The sequence below is a fragment of the Salvelinus alpinus genome, chromosome 9 (genome assembly GCF_045679555.1).
Source record: "Salvelinus alpinus chromosome 9, SLU_Salpinus.1, whole genome shotgun sequence".
Classification (NCBI taxonomy): domain Eukaryota; kingdom Metazoa; phylum Chordata; class Actinopteri; order Salmoniformes; family Salmonidae; genus Salvelinus; species Salvelinus alpinus.
Window position 1 is genome coordinate 52,689,383 of NC_092094.1, and position 22,412 is coordinate 52,711,794.

General features: G+C 42.7%; 1 protein-coding gene across 1 annotated transcript; it reads left to right on the forward strand.

The window, feature by feature from the left end:
• Nucleotides 1-4,499: 4,499 nt before the first annotated feature.
• On the forward strand, nucleotides 4,500-19,127 carry LOC139530339 (creatine kinase U-type, mitochondrial-like). The gene is made up of 9 exons (XM_071326639.1): nucleotides 4,500-4,874; nucleotides 5,914-6,112; nucleotides 6,882-6,977; nucleotides 7,974-8,195; nucleotides 8,346-8,431; nucleotides 12,561-12,684; nucleotides 14,913-15,047; nucleotides 16,715-16,840; nucleotides 18,333-19,127. Exons 1-9 carry the CDS (start codon nucleotides 4,726-4,728, stop codon nucleotides 18,438-18,440), a joined length of 1,245 nt encoding a protein of 414 aa, XP_071182740.1. The 5' UTR covers nucleotides 4,500-4,725; the 3' UTR covers nucleotides 18,441-19,127.
• Nucleotides 19,128-22,412: the final 3,285 nt, after the last annotated feature.

Here is a 22,412-nt window from a genome sequence, read left to right on the forward strand (position 1 = left end):
GACTGGTACTGTATAAGAGGTGTGAACTGTTGACCACACCCCCTGACTTTGAGAAGCTCTGACGCTACCTGAATCAAGCACACCCATAAAAACATTTCTTCAGGATTTTGGAAATTCTCCCGCGAACCCCTTCTTCTTATCAGTTGACCCCACATGGAGTCATGACCCCTGGTTTGGGAGATACATTTATAATTTGGTTCTCAGGCAAGGCTTGATCATGCAAACCAGTTTTGTTATGTTTTAAACCTCTTATTTTGTTCATTTCCAGTTTTAATTTCTGTACCTGTCACAATTTTTTAAACAAGCTACTAGTTATTATTTATCACAGTTTTGGTTCATGACTGGACACAGTGAACGGGCAGTAAACCTAACTGCTTTAAAAGTGTCCAGGTTTTTCCTGTCCAACTCTATTGTCCTTGCTTATCAGCAAGTATATGTGATAAAAGGCACCTGATAGTCTAAATCAGAAATCACCCTATCCTGTTCAAAGGTCAGAGCTGTAAAGCACATTATCCTACACGGCAGACAATCAGTGGTACAGTGCCTTCAGAAAGTACACACCCCTTGACTTTTTGCACATTTTGTTGTTACAGCCTGAATTTAAAATTGATACATTTTAGATGTGTTTGTCACTGGCCTACACACATTACCACATAATATCAATGAAATTATGTTTTTTAGACATTTTTTGAAATTAATTATCTGAAATATCTTGAGTCAATAACTATTCAAATAAAATTTAATTGTCACAAACACAAAAAAGCAGATGTTATCGCGGGTGTAGCAAAATGCTTGTGTTTCTAGCTCTAACAGGGCAGTAATATCTAACAATACACACAATCTAAAGTAAAGTAATGGAATTAAGAATATATAAATATTTGGACGAGCAATGTCAGAGCGGCATAGACTAAGATACAGTAGAATAGGATAGAACATAATTGCATGGACTCTGAAACCCACACATACAATTATCTGTAAGGTCCCTCAGTCGAGTAGTGAATTTCAAATACAGATTCAACCACAAAGACCAGGGAGGTTTTCTAATGCAAGAAGACAGTGAATGTTCATGAGTAGCCGAGTCGCAGTTTTGACATAAATCTACCTCAAAATCTATGGCAAGACCTGAAAATGGTTATCTAGCAATGATCAACAACCAATTGGATAGAGCTTGAAGAAGTTTGAAAATAGTAATAGGGAAATGTTGCACAATCCAGGCATGGAAAGATCTTAGAAACTTACCCAGAAAGACTTACAACTGTGATCGCTGCCAAAGGTACTTCTACAAAGTATTGACTCAGGGGTGTCAATACTTATGTCAATGAGATTGTATTTAATTTTAAATAATTTGCAACCATTTTTAAAAACATGTTATCACTTTGTCATTATGGGGTATTGTGTGTAGACAGGCGAGAAAGAGAAAGAGAGCATTTTTTTTGTTAATTAATTTTTAAGGTGTCATGTTTCATAGTGATGCTGGACCATGTTGACTCCAACGCTTCCCAGAGTGTCAAGTTGTCTGGATGTCCTTTGTGTGATGGACCATTCTTGATACACACTGGAAACTGTTGAGTGTGGAAAACCCAGCAGCGTTGCAGTTCTTGACATAAACTGGTGCACTTGGCACCTACTACCATTCAAAGGCAATTAAATATTTTGTCTTTCCCATTCACCCTCAGAATGGCACACATACACAATCCATGTCTCAATTGTCTCAAGGCTTAAAAATCCTTATTTAACCGGTCTTCTCCCTTTCATCTACACTGATTTACATTTACATTTAAGTCATTTAGCTGACGCTCTTATCCAGAGCGACTTACAAATTGAAGTAGATTTAACAAGTCACATCAATAAAGGATCATAGCTTTCACCTGGACTCACCTGGTCAGTCTGTCATGGAAAGAGCAGGTGTTCTTTATGTTTTGCACAGTCAGTGTGTATGTATATCTATGCATACAATACCATAATATCTACCCTTACCTGAAACCCAAATAATCTTCATAATGGGATAATCATTCATGATAAGATAACTATTAGGTTATTGGGAGTTAAATATGCCATATATATATATATATACTGTATATACACACATATACATTCAGGTTAGATATTATGGTATTGGGGGGAGGGGGGAGGGGAGCATGTCAATTCTTAGTCATGATGTCTCTTATCAGGTACTCTGGTAGGCAGAATCTAAGGGAGATAAGGAGACACCACGCCTCTCACAGGTCTGCCAGGAAGCCAAAGGCATCAACAGGCAGTGCCATCCAGTACCTGGGTACTGCAACAAGGTGAGACTATCCTACATATATTTTACATCTGTAGTGTGCCACAAGAATTGACTTCTAAAGTATAAATGTACACATTTTTAGAATTGGTTTGGCATGAATGTTAACTCAATTGCAATTGTTTCTGTACTGTATTATGTTTAACGATTATTATTTATTGCAGTTACAGCAAATATTTAGTAGATTTGGCTATTTCAGCCACACCCATCGCTAACAGGTGTATAGAATTGAGCACGTAGCCATGCAATCTCCATAGACAAACATTGGCAGTAGAATTGCCTTTCTGAAGAGATCAGTGACTCAACGTGGCACCACCATAGGATGCCACCTTTCCAACAAGTCAGTTCGTCAAATGTCTGCCCTGCTAGAGCTGTTATTGTGATGTGAACATGTCTAGGAGCAACAACAGCTCAGCCGCTAAGTGGTAAGCCACACAAACTCACAGAACAGGACCGACGAATGCTGAAGCGTGTAGGGCGTAAAAATCATCTGTCCTCGGTTGCAACGCTCACTACCGAGTTCCAAACTGCCTCTGGAAGCAACGTCAGCACAAGAACTGTTACTGTTCGTCGGAAGCTTCATGAAATGGGTTTCCATGGCTGAACAAGCCTAAGATCACCATGCGCAATGCCAAGAGTCGACTGGAGTGCTGTAAAGCTTGCAGCCATTGGACTCTGGAGCAGTGGAAACGCGTTGTCTGGAGTGATGAATCACGCTCCACCATCTGGCAGTCCAACGGACGAATCTGGGTTTGGCGGATGCCAGGAGAACGCTTGCTGCCCCAATGCATAGTGCCAACTAAAGTTTGGTGGAGGTGGAATAATGGTCTGGGGCTGTTTTTCATGGTTCAGGCTAGTCCCCTTAGTGCCAGTGAAAGGAAATCTTAAAGCTACAGCATACAATGACATTCTAGACGATTTTGTGCATCCAACTTCCAACTTTGTGGCAACAGTTTGGGGAATACCCTTTTCTGTTCCAGCATGACAATGCCCCCGTGCACAAAGCGAGGTCCATACAGAAAAAGGTTGTCGAGATCGATGTGGAAGAACTTGACAAGCCTGCACAGAGCCCTGACCTCAACCCCATCGAGTACCTTTGGGATGAATTGGAACGCCGACTGCGAGCCAGACCTAATCGCCCAATATCAGTGCCCGACCTCACTAATGCTCTTGTGGCTGAATGGAAGCAAGTCCCCATAGCAATGTTCCAACATCTAGTGGAAAGCCTTCCCAGAAGAGTGGAGGCTGTTATAGCAGCAAAGGGGGGACCAACTACATATTAATGCCCATGATTTTGGAATGAGATGTTCGACGAGATGTTCGACTTTTGGTCATGTAGCATATGCGTTTCGTCTTTTAATACTAGCTCATTTATATTGCAAAATCATATATTATGCAATCATCTATCTTGCAATGGAATTGCCATAGGCCTGTATATAAAACACCTCTTGCATAATTTACTCCTGTGAACTTTGATCAGATAACCCATGTAAGCTTGCTATTTCCTCATTTCATGTCTGGATCACTGAATTATCCCCTACTAAATAGCCCTTCCTACAAGTCTCCCTCAGAATGATGCCTTTGGTTTTCTACAGAAATGCTTGTTTTATTCCACATGATGGCATAAAGTAGCTACCCATGCAGATCGTTTTAAGAGGGATTTCCACTCAATAGAGCCTGTTTAAATACCATAAAAGTATCTCTTAATTAAGGCAATACAGTATTGTAATAATATTCCCTTTCCCTTTCATAGCCTATATATTCAGTTGAATTAGGCTGTAGCTGAATAGGGCTGTGTGCTTTTCTACGCATCTTTAAAAGTTTTGTATCTCAAAAGCAAGTTATTTAGTCACTATACTTGTCCTTAATCCCTGGTCAAAGTCAGCCTCTTTCTAAACTCTTCGTTCCTGCAATACATTACCGACTGGTCGGTAATTACGCAAACCCAAACCCCAATACATTGATTGATAATCCAATTAAGGAAATGTCAAGAGTTATCGATTTGCTCGAATTTCACATTAATGATTCAACTATAGCGCCTGCTATAGCCTACTACACCCATCCATGAGGCATTGCATGGTTACTTGTAGTTGTGGGACGTTTGTCCGTAAGTATATTCAGAAATCCACAGATGCCCTTTGCACCCTGCTTTCACGGTCTAGCCACAAATAAATTAAGTCATTATGTGTCCAGTGTGTAGACCTATTGGAGGGGGAAATACAGACAGACTACAGCGTAGCCTACAGCTGCTTCAGTGTAGTGTAGACTGCTTCGTCTATTGCTGTATTCTCTTGGACCCCTTAGCATTCACACCACGCAGTCTCCTCTATTCCAGTCTCACTCATCCATTCTCTCTGATTTCATCCCTTCCTTTTAGACGTTTAGCATCAGCAAGGCTCCCGTTCATCCTTCCCTACCTCTTGAACTGTGGAAATAAAACAATGGCAAACAACTTCGCCAGAGTGTTGTCCTCCAAACGAAATGTGGGGATTCTGTCATTAATTGGAGCCGGGTCTTTGACAGCGGGCTTTCTGCTCAATCGTGAACATGTCACCGCCGGAGCGCAAGCACGGAGAGTGTACCCCGCCAGGTAAGCCACGACGCCCTTTACTGATATATATGGACATTTTCAGTTTAGCCATGTCAGGTGCGAGAGTGTATTGTCATATTGTCATTAAGGATTTAGATAGAGTAGTTTAATACGTGGATAATATGCTGACCTCGATGAAATAATTTTACTATCAAAGCAATGCCAGCAACTGGGAGACGAATGTGGTATTTCGAGTCTTTCGATCATAAACTAACCTATTTGTGAAAATTATAACCGACCTAGGCCTGTTTATTCTCGAGATATATTTCACTTATATTGCACCACATGTTCTTTATGCCTAATGATGAATAATTAATATAGGTATAAAGAATTAAATATGCATATTTTCAAAATCATTCTCTGAATGCTACTTGGTTCCACGAGGGAATGTTTTGCTAACAAATACTAGGCCACATTGATATGTTCTAATTGTTGATGAGACAGGTTTTTTTCCAGAACCATGGTGGAATTGTCTAAATTTGACCTTATATGACCTGCATGGGGTCTGGGAAAACTCTGTTTTTGTGACTTTATAGGCCTAATAATAGGCAGAATCTACTGCACACCCAACACCGAGTGGAGGTGTGCTGTAGGCAAAATGCTCAACTGGAAAATCTGATTGCATCATGTGTATTAAGAATGACTGGATATTCCATTTCCAAAGAATACTCAACTTCTGGTGTGACCAGATTGTATCATGTTTGGCTACTATACACTGTTGTGTTGTTGGTGATGACAGCGCTCTGTGCCAGGTGTGTACATGCCAAAAGTCTAGTGGTAGGCTATGCCAAAGAAAATCACAGGTAACCAACCTATAATTATAGCTACCTCTTAACAATCAGAGCCATAGATGGAAATCTGTGTAGGTGTTGACTTGCAGTGAGTCTTAGGTTATAATTCTCTGTCCCATAATAATGAACGCTAATTAGTCATGTGCACATTTCCAATTTCATTTAGAATTTTAAACTGTCCTTTTGGTTGTTTCTCAGTTACAATGATATAGCCATTTTTGGGTGAGTGACTGACTGTGTCCTGACAGTGCGGAGTACCCGGACCTACGCAAGCACAACAACTGCATGGCCAGCCACCTGACCCCAGCCATCTATGCCAAGCTGGTGGACAAGACCACGCCCAACGGGTACTCCCTGGACCAGGCCATCCAGACTGGCGTGGACAACCCCGGGCACCCCTTCATCAAGACTGTGGGCATGGTGGCAGGGGATGAGGAGTCATACGAGGTCAGAGCAAGGGGAATTAGTTGGAGGCAGTAGTTCAAGGTCAGTGTAGTGAAGCCATAGGCTGTGTTTGTTCTCTCAAAGAGTAGGAGGAGAGGATCCGAAGTCCCTCCTTTGGACCTCATCCTCCAATGAGCTTTGAGAGGAAGGTGAGGATTTGAGGAAATGAGCACGAGGAGGAAGAAAGGATTTGACAGCTAGTAACATTTTCAGACACCCCCTAAATGTATGGTTGAAGGTCAAGCTGTGATATTTAACGACAAAGAAAAGCAATCGCTTTAGCCATAAATAGCCAATTTAGTCAATGGACTACATTTATCTCAGAGACATTGAGAATGAATGACTACCCTGTGGCCTATTTAACACTTTTGGCATGTAAAATGATCAGTAGCGTGCGCAATGGTTCATGGACCACATTCTATTGCAATCTCATTGCTTGCTATGAACTTGAAAGGTTCTCAAAATAGAAAGTGATATCATTATTATTTCCTCACTCGTATGCAGAAGATGCTCTGTCTCATCATGTGACTATGACTGTGGTCTGCATTAGTGCCCCGCCCAGTGAGTGGACATTGCCCATATACCACACCCCCCCCGGGCCTTATTGCTTAACTAAACTGCATTACAATACTATACTGTAAGCCTGTCTAGTAGTTTATAAAGTGACAATGATCATTTGAAGAACTCCCATCCTTTCAGCTTAGGTGTGACAACTGTTGTAGGCTATATGATGATGTTATATGGTCAGACTTCTGATGTGGGGGGGTTTCAGGTGTTTGCAGACCTCCTTGACCCGGTCATCAAGGAGCGGCACAATGGCTACGACCCTCAGATTATGACCCATCCCACCGACTTGGACTCCAGCAAGGTACAGAGATGCAGCTTCACTGAAAACAACAGTATAGGGTTTGCGTCCCAAATGGAGCCCTACTCCTTTGATCGTGCTCTACCTTTGACTAGACCCCATATGGAATAGGGTGCAGGCCCTGGTCAAAAGTAGTGCACTTCATAGGGAGTAGGATGCCATTTTGGGACGCCGCCTAGATGTGACAGTGAAGTTATCTAACGTTTAGAAGGTGGACAGATTCACTTACTGGACACTACACCAGGGGAGAACGACTGACCCTTTCATTGAAGCCATGAAGTTCAAGACCGACCGAGGCTGTTGTTTTAACAAAGCAGGGTCCCCTATTATAGTCAATGGGAAAATGGCCGTCTTCGTGGTCAATCTTCGTGCAAATAAAGAACAAATTCGAAGACAATCATGGTATCAATAATTGCTTCTATTACACCAGATGTATGTCCTTGAACCAATTATTTTAAAATCGAACACAGAATAAGTTATAAGGGTAGCTTAGTTGCAGCCTGCAGTACCCCGGTCGGCCTTCAACTTGAGATGCTCCATGAGACGGGGCAGTCGTACTCCCCTGGTCGCAGCTTGTAACATCACTTCCTGGAGTAGCTCAAGCTGCAAATGTTATGTCTTGAGAATCCCACCCAATGAGACCTCTTACTAAGATAAAACAGTCTTCCTGAGTTTCAAATGCGCCATTGAGTCGTCACATAGCAATGAGTGGTGTGACGTTGGCTTTGTCCATTCATATACAGTCAATGCACTACACTAATCAGTTATACCAGCTAATATTATATAATTATGCAGTACATCCATTGCGCATACTGGAATGTTATGTTACGTGAATATATTATAAGCTACAATGAATTATATGGCATACACCCTTTTGCTTAAACCCTTTTGCTCTTTGGGGATCATAGATCATTCACAAATTTCCTCCATCAATATTGGTGTTGTGATACTGTTTACGATACGCCAGTCATTATTTCTTCTATTTCTCTCCGTTTGCAGCTCACGTCTGGCAACTTTGACGAGCGCTACGTGCTGTCGTCACGGGTCAGGACTGGCCGTAGCATCAGGGGGCTGAGCCTGCCCCCGGCGTGTACCCGGGCGGAACGCCGCGAGGTGGAGAGGGTGGTGGTTGACGCCCTGGCTGGCCTGAAGGGGGACCTGGCAGGGACCTACTACAGCCTCACACACATGACAGACCAGGAGCAGCAGCAGCTCATCGACGTGAGTCAAGAGGCCAATCCATTTTAAGTGTTGTAAGGACATAAAGGAGAGTGAGAAAAGGGAAATAATAGCAAGGATTTTTGGGGATGACATTGATATTGCTCCACTTTCATTAAGACCGCATTTCCTGTCTCTACTATGTTAACACAGGACCACTTCCTGTTTGACAAACCCGTGTCTCCTCTGCTGACCTGTTCGGGGATGGCTCGTGATTGGCCAGACGCACGCGGTATCTGGTAAGCACCTGTTAGTTATAGATACGGACCCTTAGTGGTCATTAACAGTCATAACAGTGAGAGGTGATTTTGATTGTTTCACAGTTATTTGCATACAGTTCATGCTACACATCATCATGACTCTTCTAGCAAAATAATGCCCACTAGCTTGTAGCTCCTCTAGATTGAGCCTTAAACGTGCATTAGTGGCATGTAGTCTAGCAGTTAGTGTTGGTCGGGTAACCGAAAGGTCGCTGGTTCGAATACCGAGCCGACAAGGTGAAAAATCTGTCGACGTGTCCTTGAGCAAGGCACTTAACCTTAATTTGCTCTAGGGCCAACGTACAAACTATAGCTCACCGTATGCTTCCCAGTTGATACTGTTCGCGCATATATTCTGACAAAATGTTGTGAAATTTGTGTTGGTTTTGGTGCATTTAAAAAAATAATAATTGCTGTTCGAGCACATCTTTTTTCTTGAGGGTAGTCGCAGTTCAGTAGATGAAGTCTACACCCTTTCGTCTGTGATTGATTAACAGTAGGGATTCTTTAATTACGTGTTTGTTGTCATTCAATGAGAGAAGACTAGTTTTCATGTACATTTTGTTCACTTTAGAAATACTGCACCAAACATCTAACATCTTAGTTAGATGTAAAATTACATGACTGAGACCTCCTGGGCAAAAACAGCTAAATTGATAACAGATTTCCTGATTTAATTTTGACTATTTTTCTCTTGTTATATGTCACTCACTAACCAGGTTTCCATCCAACCTTTTTATGCGGTAAAGTACAATTTCATGACAGGCCTGCAGGAAATTTTTCGGTAAAATTTCCAAATGTCTACAAAACAAAATACGCTAGACAAGGTGGGATTTTTTTGTATCAGTAAAATGAATTATGCGAGAAATGTCAGTGGAAATGCTCTTATGCGCAAATATTTATATAATAACCATCCTATCGAAGTTGAAGTCACACGATGACATGTTGTGTGGTCCTCCCACTGATTTATTGGGAAAGAATGCAGTTTATTAGGCAATAGATTCAATAAATGATGATGAACGTCACAGGGTGGTGAAAGGGCATGGTGATCTTGATGCTCCTTTCCAAGAAATATAGAGGGTCTTATTCTGGTGCCATGATGATCGATGCTTGACTGCTGTTTGACAAATAAAAGTAATCTTGCTCTTTTGTCCATAATAATAATCTCATCTGGTAGGCTACAGGTGCACTCTAGCCAAAAGTGTGCAGGTAGCGGTGTGCGCATGGATGGAAACCTAGCTATAGAAAGTCACTCAATTAGCCCATGTCAGTTCAAATGTTTTAAATTGGTAAATGAGTCTAGTTAGTCTAGCCAGCTATCTAAATTTCGAGTTATCATGGCCGAATTACTGACCGGGCACGCAGGGCACATGTCCAGGGGCCCTGACCTCCCATTGCTTTAGCTAGTCACTCTTGCTCAGGTATCATATTAACGTGGCATAAGGCATGGCAAAATGTGTAGAATTGCAGGAAATTAGCTGTAAAACTGCAACAACAAAAAATAGCATCTGTAAAGCAAATGTATTTGTTTACCTTTTGTTAATAAAATACTTTTCTGCCAATGGATCGCTCTGTCAATTATAGTTTTTAATCCCGATGCTGTGTTAATGTGAGTTAATCCGCAGCGGCTAATTATATACAGGGCCTTCAGAAAGTATTCACACCTCTTGACTTATTCCACATTTTGTTGTTTTACAGCCTGAATTCAAAATGGATTAATTAAATAAAAAATGTCATCCATCTACACACAATCCCCCATAATGACAGTGAAAACATGTTTTTAGAAATGTTGGCAAATTTATTGAAAATTAAATACAGAAATATCTCATTTACATAAGTATTCACACCCCTGAGTCAATACATTGTAGAAGCACCTTTGTCAGCGACTACAGCTGTGAGTCTTTCTGGGTAAGTCTTTTCAGGTCTTGCCATAGATTTTCAAGTAGATTTAAGTGAAATCTTTTTGGTAAGCAACTCCAGTGTAGATTTGGCCTTGTGTTTTATCTTATTGTCCTGCTAAAAGATCAATTCATCTCCCAGTGTCTGGTCCATCATTTTTTATCCTGAAACTCCCCAGTCCTTAACGATTACAAGCATACGCATAACATGATGCAGCCACCACTGTGCTTGAAAATATGGAGAGAAGTACTCAGTAATGTGTTGTATTGGATTTGCACCAAACATAACACGTTGTATTCAGAACACAACGTTAATTTCTTTGCCACATTTTTTTAGCAGTATTACTTTAGTGCCTTGTTGCAAACAGGATGCATGTTTTGTAATATTTTTATTCTGTACAGGCTTCCTTCTTTTCACTCTGTCAATTAGGTTAGTATTGTGGAGTAACTACAATGTCATTGACCCATTCTCAGTTTTCTCCTATCTTAAACAGTTACAGAGTTTAATGGCTAAGTCACCATTGGCCTCTCCAGCAACTTAATTAGGAAGGACGCCATTATCTTTGTAGTGACTGGATGTATTGATATACCATCCGAAGTGTTAATAACTTCACCATGCTCAAAGGTCTGCACTTCTTTGCAAAACCTCCCTGGTCTTTATGGTTGAATCTGTTTGAAATTCACAGCTTTTTTTTAAATGTATTTTTTTATTGAACCTTTATTTATCTAGGCAAGTCAGTTAAGAACAAATTCTTATTTACAATGACAGCCTCCCGGGGAACTGTGGGTTAACTGCCTTGTTCAGGTGCAGAACAACAGATTTTTTTTTTTACCTTGTCAGCTCAGGATTCGATCCAGCAACATTTCGGTTACTGGCCCAACGCACTAACCATTAGGCTACCTGCCCGACTGAAGGACCTTGCAGATAATTGTATGTGTGGCGTAAAGAGATGAGATGGTCATTCAAAAATCATGTTAAACACTATTATTGCACACATAGTCCATGCAACTAATTATGTGACTTGTTAAGCACATTTGTACTCCTGAACTAATTTAGGCTTGCCATAACAAAGGGGTTGAGTACTTATTGACTCAAGACATTTCATCTTTATTTTTGAATTAATTTGTACACATTTCTAAAAACATAACTCCACTTTGACATTATATATGGCAGTGACAAAAAAATCTAAATTGAATACATTTTAAATTCATTTTAAATTCATAACAAAATGTGGGAAAAGTCAATTGGCTATGTGTTTGTAGATTGACTGAGGTGAATGAAGTACAGCAACCAATGTGATAATGGCTGGGGTCATTTGTGCTTGTTTTTGCTGTTCTCCAAATGACATTTTAGAGTTTGTAAATTGTATAGAAACGCAGTAAATGAGCTTCAACTTTCTTTACGTTTCTAAGAAAGTTAACCCCCTCTCACCACCCCCAAGACCTCGCTAAAACTCAGAACCTGGCTATGGCCCTGCAGACAATGCCCTCTCCGCATTGAGTTTCAGCCTGGTGCCCAGAAATAGCCTGGTGCTGCTCCAGCATCGATCACCAGCTTTCCTCTTACCCCTCCCCCCTCTGTGCCTACATCATACCAAACTCTTCTCCTCTCCTTTATAAATCACCCTCTCTCTCTCTCCGTTTGACAGCCCTCCTCCTTTCATCCTGCCCTCCTCTCTCCTGGCTCCAGACCGATCCATTACTTTCTCTAATTGTTTTTAGGAAGTCCGTTTTTACTGAATGCAATTCATTACAGTGCATTACAATGAGATTATTAATTGTATGGCATTACTGTATGCATAACAATGCATTACTATGAGATTATTGCGTATATGGCAATACTGTATACGGCGACCATCGCCTCAATGTTTTGTGCATGAAGTTATAAAGTAGGTACATGTATGGTAAATGGAACCCGGGACATCAACTCTAGCTGGTGCAATGGAGAATAGGAAAATGATCTCTTAGTCATATATTGATGTTGTCTAACTCAATCCATTATGACGAGGGCTCCGAGCACTGCATTTCTTTTTTACCAACGTTAAGGAAAAGCATCGATATCAATGGTTGAGATCAGCTACTCCAAAAATAGTCTACGTACGCTGGTGGCAGCGGTGGGATCTGTTGATTTCAATATAAATTGAAGTATTGATTTAAGAGAGTGTTTTGTGATTTTTAAACCATCTCCACTCATTTGTACCAAAACCCAGGCACAACAACACGAAGACCTTCCTCATCTGGATCAATGAAGAGGATCACACCAGGGTCATCTCTATGGAGAAGGGAGGCAACATGAAGAGAGTGTTTGACCGCTTCTGCACAGGCCTGAAAGAGGTGCACACACACTCACACACTTGAGTTATTTATCTAATTGTTCCACGTTCCTCATTAGATGCAGGAGACGCCAAATTGTTAAAGCAAGGACTGTTATTGAACAGTAGTAATGGCCAAACAGTAGCAATGACTACACTACACACACTCAGCAATACACACAGGTATTACTACAGTGCATTCGGAAAGTATTCAGACCCCAATGAATTACATTTTAAAAAATCCTCATCAATCTGCACACAATATCCGATAATGACGAAGTAAAAACAGGTTTTTAGAAATGTTTGCAGATTTATGACAAATATAAAACAGAAATACCTTATTTGCATAACTATTCAGATCCTTTGCTACGAGACTCTAAATTCAGCTCAGGTGCATCCTGTTTCCATTGATCATCCTTGAGATGTTTCTACAACTTGATTGGTGTCCACCTGTGGTAAATTAAATTGATTGAACATGATTTGGAAAGGCACACACCTGTCTACAGTGCCTTCGGAAACTATTCAGACCCCTTGACTTTTTCCAAATTTTTTAGGTTACAGCCTTATTCAAAAATGTATCAAATTTGTTTTTTTTTCTTCATCAATCTACACAGAATATCCCATAATGACAAAGCAAAAACCGGTTTTTAGATTTTTTTGCTAATTTATTAAAAATAAAAATGGAAAAATAACATTTACATAAGTATTCAGACCCTTTACTCAGTACTTTGTTGAAGCATCTTTGGCAGTGATTATAGCCTGGAGTCTTCTTGGATATGACACTACAAGCTTGGCACACCTGTATTTGGGGAATTTCTCCCATTCTTCTCTGCAGATCCTCTCAAGCTCTGTCAGGTTGGATGGGGAGCGTTGCTTCACAGCTATTTTCAGGTCTCTCCAGAGATGTTCGATCGGGTTCAAGTCCGAGCTCTGGCTGGGCCACTCAAGGCCATTCAGAGACTTGTCCCGAAGCCACTCCTGCAGTCCAGAGCGCTCTGGAGCAGGTTTTCTTCAAGGATCTCTCTGTACTTTGCGCCGTTCATCTTTGCCTTGATCCTGACTAGTCTCCCAGTCCCTGCCGCTGAAAAACATCCCACAGCATGATGCTGCCACCACCATACTTTACCGTAGAGATGGTGCCAGGTTTCCTCCAGACATGACACTTGGCATTCGGGCCAAAGAGTCCAATCTTGGTTTCATCAGAACAGAGAATCTTCTTTCTCATGGTCTGAGAGTCTTTAGGTGCCTTTTGGCAAACTCCAAGCGGGATGTCATGTGCCTTTTACTGAGGAGTGGCCACTCTACCATAAAGGCTTGATTGGTGGAGTGCTGCGGAGATGGTTGTCCTTCTGGAAGGTTCTCCCATCTCCACAGAGGAACTCTAGAGCTCTGTCAGAGTGACCATCCGGCTCTTGGTCACCTCCCTGACCATGGCCCTTCTCCCCCAATAGCTCTAGGAAGAGTCTTGGCGGTTCCAAACTTCTTCCATTGAAGAATGATGGAGGCCACTGCGTTCTTGGGGATCTTTAATACTGCAGAAATGTTTTGGTACCCTTCCCCAGATCTGTGCCGCGACACAATCCTGTCTCTGAGCTCTAAGGACAATTCCTTCGACCTCATGGCTTGGTTTTAGCTCTGACATGTACTGTCAACTGTGGGACCTTAAATAGACGGGTGTGTGTCTTTCCAAATCATGTCCAATCAATTGAAATTACCACAGGTGGACTCCAAACAAGTTGTAGAAACATCTCAAGGATGATCAATGGAAACAGGATGCACCTGACGTCAATTTCGTGTTTTATAGCAAAGGGTCTATATATGTGTGTGTATATATAAAAATACTTAAATTTTTTATACGTCTGCAAAAATGTCTAAAAACCTATTTTTGCTTTGTCATTATGGGGTATTGTGTGTAGATTGCTGAGGATTATAATTGGTTTTAATCCATTTTAGATTAAGGCTGTAATGTAACAACATGTGGAAAAAGTCAAGGGATCTGAATACTTTCCTGAAGTACATACCATATATATAAGGTCCCACAGTTGACAGTCCATGTGAAGGACCCACAATAAAACATGGTAGCGTACAATAACCTGTTTTCTTTTAAGATGTCTGGACAAGACAAAGCTACACACACCCACCCGATCACTGTTGATCGACAGTCTATGTGTGCATGACACATTTCAAGGGGAAATAAAATGACAATCTAATTTTCATCTAATCTCAAGTTCTCATGTAATGTTTGGTCAGGTGGAGAGGCTGATCCAGGAGAAAGGCTGGGAGTTCATGTGGAATGAGAGACTGGGCTACATCCTCACTTGCCCCTCCAACCTGGGCACTGGGCTCCGCGCTGGAGTACACGTCAACCTGCCCAAGCTCAGCAAGGTAACACACACACTGCAATATCTACTCAGAGCCTCAACAAATATACACGGCAAAAACCTATAAAAAAATATACACGGTCTTACCTAAAAAAAATATAATCTTGTTTTGAGTGATAATACATTTAAAATTCTTTTTTTTTCTTACCAAGATACATTATCTGACTACATCAGCAGATAATGTTGCTTATTTTGACCTAAAAAAGCTTGACACGTGGGGTAAGATAATTAATCTTGTTTCAAGATATTTTTTCTTAATAAGACGTCTTACTAAGATAATAGATGTTTCCCCTATACAGATTCACACACTCACAAACACACAGACCTGTTTACCCTCACACCAGCGACCAACAAGATACCCACTTTCTAGTCATGCAAGGCCCATCTGTCTTCTGAAAATTCCTCTCCCCTCGCTAACCAGGGCCGTGCTTGTGAGGGCACACCCTAGCAAAACGTTTTTACATCGGAAATGAGTGTTTCCTGTTGGACAAGGTCAGATAGTATCTCCTCATTTCCTACGTTTTGTGCCCCATTAAAATCAAATCAAATCAAATTGTTTTGGTCGCATACACATATTGTAACGGCTGTCTTCGGGTGAAAGAGAGGAGGACCAAACTGCAGCGTGATGATAATCCATATTTTAATAGGCTACTTAAACAACGAACAAAAACAACAAACTGACAGAAAGAACCGAAGACGCTACAGTCCCGAACTAGTGAACACAGACCAGATGAACACACGAACAGGAACAATCACCCACAAAACACACTACAAAACAGGCTACCTAAATGTGGTTCCCAATCAGAGACAATGACTAACACCTGCCTCTGATTGAGAACCATATCAGGCCAAACAAGAAACCCCACATAGAAACAGACAACATAGATAATACCCACCCAGCTCACGTCCTGACCAACTAAATAAAGACTAAACAAAGGAAACGTGAGAAAGAAACGTGACACATATTTAGCAGATGTTATTGGGGGTGTAGCGAAATTATTGTGTTCCTAGCTCCAACAGTGCAGTTATATCTAACACACAAATCTAAGTAAAGTTTTAAAAAAATTAAAAAATGGAATTAAGAGATATATAATATTAGGATGAGCAATGTCGGAGTGGCATTGACTAAAATACAGTAGAACACAGTATGTAAACATTATTAAAGTGACTAGTGTTACATTATTTAAGTGACCAGTGATTCCATGTCTATGTACATAGGGCAGCAGCCTCTAAGGTGCAGCGTTGAATAACCGGGTGGTAGCCGGCTAGTGACTTAAGTTCAGGGCAGGGTACTGGGTGGAGGCCGGCTAGTGATGGCTATTTAACAGTCTGATGGCCTTGAGATAGAAGCTGTTTTTCAGACTCTTGGTCCCAGTTTTGATGCACCTGTACTGACCTCGCCTTCTGGATGATAGCGGGGTGAACAGGCCGTGGCTCGGCTGGTTGATGTCCTTGGTGATCTTTTTGGCCTTCCTGTGACATCAGGTGCTGTAGGTGTCCTGGAAGGAAGACAGTGTGGCGCCACCGGTGGTGCGTTGGGCAGACCGCACCACCCTCTGGATAGCCCTGCCGTTGCGAGCGGTGCAGTTTCCATACCAGGCGGTGATACAGTCCGACAGGATGCTCTCAATGGTGCATCTGTAAAAGTTTGTGTCTGTAACCCCACTGCAGGACCCCCGCTTCGCAAAGATTCTGGACAACCTGCGTCTGCAGAAGAGAGGTACCGGAGGAGTGGACACTGCAGCCGTGGGCAGCACCTTTGACATCTCCAACCTGGACAGACTGGGACAGTCAGAGGTAATAAGGCATACATAGTGTAGGGTGAAGTTTCTCTTAGACACTGATCTTGAGTCCGTTTGGATTGGGAAGGGGAAGCTGATCCTAGATCTGTACTAGGGGAAACTTCACCCCCCCCCCACACACACAGACAGCCACGGGGTGCATCTCAAATAGTCTAAAATGGCGTACTCTCCACTCCTCTCCTTTACCTGCGCCTACAATACAAGGCAATGCAATAACAGTTATTATCCCAAATGAGGATATTACAACTAAGGTACGACCTGGAAAAACTTGCCAGGAACCGACTGAGATGGCGGACATTCATCAATAGCCTCAGCTCCTTCGGAGGCAAGGGCTTAAGAAGGCAAGTCAAAAGCTGTTATTCAGAATCTGAGAAGGTAGGTCAAAACAATACAGGTGAAGAGTACCAAATGCATTTTCTTTACAGCTCTGTATAGTAAATGAGAGGACACAAGCGAGGAAGCCATTTTAGACTACTGAGATGCGGCCGTGGGTTGTACTGGAAGGCTTGAACAGTGTCTTGAGGAGAGAGACCGTCTTGCCTCTGTTTGTGTGTTGTGTACATCCTTGTGTACCCAGTCATGCTGTCATGCCTGTGTCTGCATGCGAGATGGTGACATAGATAAAAGACGACAATGGGACTATTCTGTATTGTGTGTTGCTGGTGTGGGTCCTGGAGAGCCACAATGTGTGCGGAGTACCAGACACTTGTACAATCTATGCCAAGGCGCATTGAAGCTGTTCTGGCGGCTCGTGGTGGCCCGAACGCCCTATTAAGACACTTTATGTCGGTGTTTCCTTTCATTTTGGCACTTACCTGTAGATCCTCCGCTAACACTGCATTTAGATGCACACACACACCAATCACGATGCGGTTGATTATTTGAACCAGGTACGGGGGAGGGGGCCCGCACACACTGCAGCTCTCCAGAATCAATCAGTGAGGAATGCAAAGGCAAGGTCTGTGAGTGAAAGAATGCGGGAAAGAGAGAACAAAAGCGTAAGAGGGTGAGAAACAGAGAGAGAGCGACAACTCTCGACCGTCCACAGTCTCTGTCCGCGTGATTGAGGTGATCGGTTTAAGCAGGGCTCAGAATCCGAATCACTGATCTTGACGACATAACGGGCAGTTATTCGGGATGCAAGATGAACCGTTGATCAGGGATTCTGCACAGTCTGGCTGCAAGGCGGTCGACCTCAAACGCTCCAGGCTGACCTCATTGCAGATGTTGCAGCAACCATTGGTCCTGTGCCACGTCATCGACTGCGCAGTCGGGCATCACATTGCTCGGCTTATGTCATTCGATGTGCTTAGTTGATATGTTAAACACCTAACTGGATGTTGTGAGATCAGGTGCGGTCGGCGATGCAGTCGTCTCTCTCTCTCTCTCTCTCTCTCTCTCTCTCTCTCTCTCTCTCTCTCTCTCTCTCTCTCTCTCTTCCCCCCCCCCCCCCCCAACGCACCTACTGACTCTCTCTGTGTGATCAGGTCCAGCTAGTGCAGACGGTGGTGGACGGCGTCAACTACCTGATCGACTGTGAGAAGAAGTTGGAGAAGAGTCAGGACATCAAGATCCCTCCGCCGTTCAAGAAGTAGACCACCCAACCCCTCCGACCCAGATATACCTCTTCTTACCGACCTGTCTGTCTCATCCCCATTCAGAGCCATAGGTAATGTCCAGATTTAGTCCAACTCTGTTTGAGATGTCGAATTTAAAATGGCACCAAATGTTCCAAGAACGTTACACTCCGGTAGGAATGCACATTTAGAATGTTCTAGTGCATACCTATATCTCTAATCCCAATGCAACTATATGCAATGGAACTCCTTCTACTTAATAGCCCCCAACCTGACACCTAGGCCTGTTACACCTAGACTACAGCATGTCCTATACTCTGTGTCCGATACTACTACTTCCTCGTCTTCCCTCTGTATCGGGATATGGAGGAGCACGGCTATATGCTATACTGATACTGCTACGGTAGTGTAATCCATCCATTTGTGGTAGTCTACAACCAAAGTGTAACCATGTAGTGATAGATGACGACTTGAATGGACTTGAATGCAGCACAACAACCATGTTGGACTGAAAAGACTTCTTAGGGGTTTGTATGCTGAAGTTCTAATAAGACACGGGTCAAACTAAGTCGTACTAATAATAACTCATGCTAAACTACTGTGCTCCGTGCTCCATGATGTACTGTATGTATCAAGCAGCAATATCATTTCAACCCACCATCATTCTCGGACAGATTTTATTAAAGGAACCATGTGTTTAATGCATTTCCTCTCTCATTCGTCATTAATATTATAAACCCGTTACGTGCCCGTGTGTTGTTGACCCATAGGCTTATAGAATTGTGTTGAACTTGACCACATTGCAACCTGTAACTGTTTAAAGCGTGTGTGTGTGTGTGTCTGCGTGTGCGTGATTTCATCCCATCATGAAAGCAATGCTTTGAGTGACTTATTACAGTGGATGGGCGCCATGGTAACCAAGCTCTCAGTGCTTGATTGTGATCAGCTTGGTAGGGTTTGGGGTCATGTGACAATACCGATCCTCTTAACACTGCACTGTGCTATAACCAACCGCTGTACTGTACCAAGACTTATGGCCAAAGGGAGTTAGCGTTGATTGGTTTTCTATGCATTTGATTGAATTACTGTAAATCACTGATTAGTGTGAACAAACTCTGATAATGTGGAGCCAATACACATTTTAAGGTCATAAATCTGAGTAGCATTCACAATGTTGCACAACTACTACAATCGTTAATTCTTGCTCATTAAAGACTGGTAAAGAAGTGATAACATGTTTTGATACTAGAAGTTCTAACAAGAGCACTGTGTCTTACGACTGACTTCAGATCTGCCAGCCAGGCTGTTTGACATTGTAACATAATATGTGCTAGAAAACTAGGGGAACAATTTGTCTTGTTCCCAATGCTGAACATTGACATTGCAACAGCATCCGTGTTATTCAGAGCTGCAAATAAACCCTGAAGTGTTTGTATTACAAGGTTTTAAGAATCACTCTCTCTATCCAACCAGTGATTGTTTGAGAAGCATTGGAGCGGCATGTTGTGTTACTGAAATCTGGGTTGTTGACACCATAGCAAAACGTTTTGGAACGGAAAACAGAAATGAGCAGTTCCTCCCGGTCATTTTCCGTTTGGTGCGTACTGAACCCTGTACAACACAGCCAAGCTACTTGAAGCACCCCCGCCCGCTTTGCATTGCAGTCTGCAGATTTTGGTCCTCCTTCCAAATCTCACAGGGAAAAATGGTACGTTGCCATGGTAACTGTCTTATGGAGGAACGGGAACTAGGAACTCCAAAGGGGGCTTTGTCTGTGCACAGCCAACTAATCCTCAAGCCTTCAGTGGAGCTGCAGGATGCACGGGAACAATGACAAGCCAGAAAGCACAGATTCATCATAGCACACAGAAGTCCTGTTTTATACCTGGTGTTAAAATTGGGCCCACATTTTTAGACCGGTGTAGAAAATTAAAATGACTGATTCTGATTATCTTCCTGACCATTTACTGAGGTAGACAGGGACTTGTTGTATCTGGATCATCTTAATTAGATTTTTTTTTTAAACACATGTAACCAGTTGTAAGATGTAACCAGGGCCTGTAGGGGGATGGCACCACTTTTCACATACACTGAGTGTACAAAACATTAAGAACACCTGCTCTTTCCATGACACAGACTGACCAGGTGAATCCAGGTGAAAGCCATGATCCATTATTGATGTCACTTGTTAAATCCACTTCAATCAGTGTAGATAAAGGGGATGAGACAGGTTAAAGAAGGATTTTTAAGCATTGAGACCATTGAGACATGGATTGTGTATGTGTGCCATTTAGAGGGTGAATGGGCAAGAAAAATGCAAGTGGCTTTGAAAGGGGTATGGTAGTAGGTGCCAGGCACACCAGTTTGTGTCAAGAACTACAACGTTGCTGGGTTTTTCACGCTTAACAGTTTCCCGTGTGTATCAAGAATGGTACACCACCCAAAGAACATCCAGCCAAATTGAAACAACTGTGGGACGCACTGGAGTCAACATGGGCCAGCATCCCTGTAGAATGCTTTCGACACCTTGTAAAGTCCATGCCCAGACAAATTGAGGCTGTTCTGAGGTCAAACGGGTGGGGAGCAACTTAATATTAGGAAGGTGTTCTTAATGTTTTGTACACTCAGTCATAGCCGCGGGAACTAGTAATCCACCCCCCCCCCCCCCCCACACACACACACACAAAAGTAGTGCACTGAGCATTACGCAGCATGTAAAGTGTTGGTCCCATGTTTCATGAGCTGAAATAAAAGATCCCAGAAATGTTCCATACCAGACATGTCACACACTGAGCATGTTTGGGATGCTCTGGATCGACCACGTGTTCCAGTGAATGACAATATCCGGCGAATTGGCACAGCCATTGAGGAAGAGTGGGGAAGCCTTCCACCAGCCACAATCAACAGCCTGATCAACTCTACGCAAAAGGAGATGTGTCGCGTTGCATGAGGCAAAATGGTGGTCACACCAGATACTGACTGGTTTTCTGATCCACGCCACTCCCTTTTTTTCCCACGGTATCTGCAACCAACAAATGCATGTCTGTATTCCCAGTCTTGTGAAATCCATAGATTAGGGCCTAATGACTTTATTTCAGTTGACTGAGTTCCTTACATGAACTGTAACTCAATTGTTCCATCCTGAGAGTTTCTATTTTTGTTCGGTGTACAAAGCTGAGTCCATCATAGCCTTCAGTAGTCAAAATACATTGCATTCATTCTCGCACCATGCAATCAATTATCAGTTCTAAACACTTTTTTCTTCTCTACTCTGCCTTCAGAATGATCTCTTTTGGCTTGCGCACGTATATGACAGACAGCTGTTGGTCGGAGCACGTCTCCCGAGTTACCGGAGGAGGACTGCGTATTAATCCTGCTGTAGGATATATTGCGGCCAGAAGGTCGGTCAAGTGAACCACGAACATGTACGAGTTACTCAGAAAAAAACAAATCATGACTTTCGAGTCAGTGAAAATAGTTGTTCAAAAAGAACGAATCGTTCGCTAAACTGCACGTCACTACTGCTCACTTGAAAAAACACAACCCAAGTCTGATCACCAGGAAAAGAATGTGGTCACCAGCGAAAACACAACAGAGGCTAGTCTGCCAGCATAGCCAGCTAAACCATGCTGGTCTGCCAGCATAGCCAGCTAGACCATGCTGGTCGGCCAGCAGAACCAGCTAGACCATGCTGGTCGGCCAGCAGAACCAGCTAGACCATGCTGGTCGGCCAGCAATACCAGCTAGACCATGCTGGTCGGCCAACAGAACCAGCTAGACCATGCTGGTCGGCCATCAGAACCAGCTAGACCATGCTGGTCGGCCAGCAATACCAGCTAGACCATGCTGGTCGGCCAGCAATACCAGCTAGACCATGCTGGTCGGCCAGCAGAACCAGCTAGACCATGCTGGTCGGCCAGCAGAAACAGCTAGACCATGCTGGTCGGCCAGCAGAACCAGCTAGACCATGCTGGTCGGCCAGCAGAACCA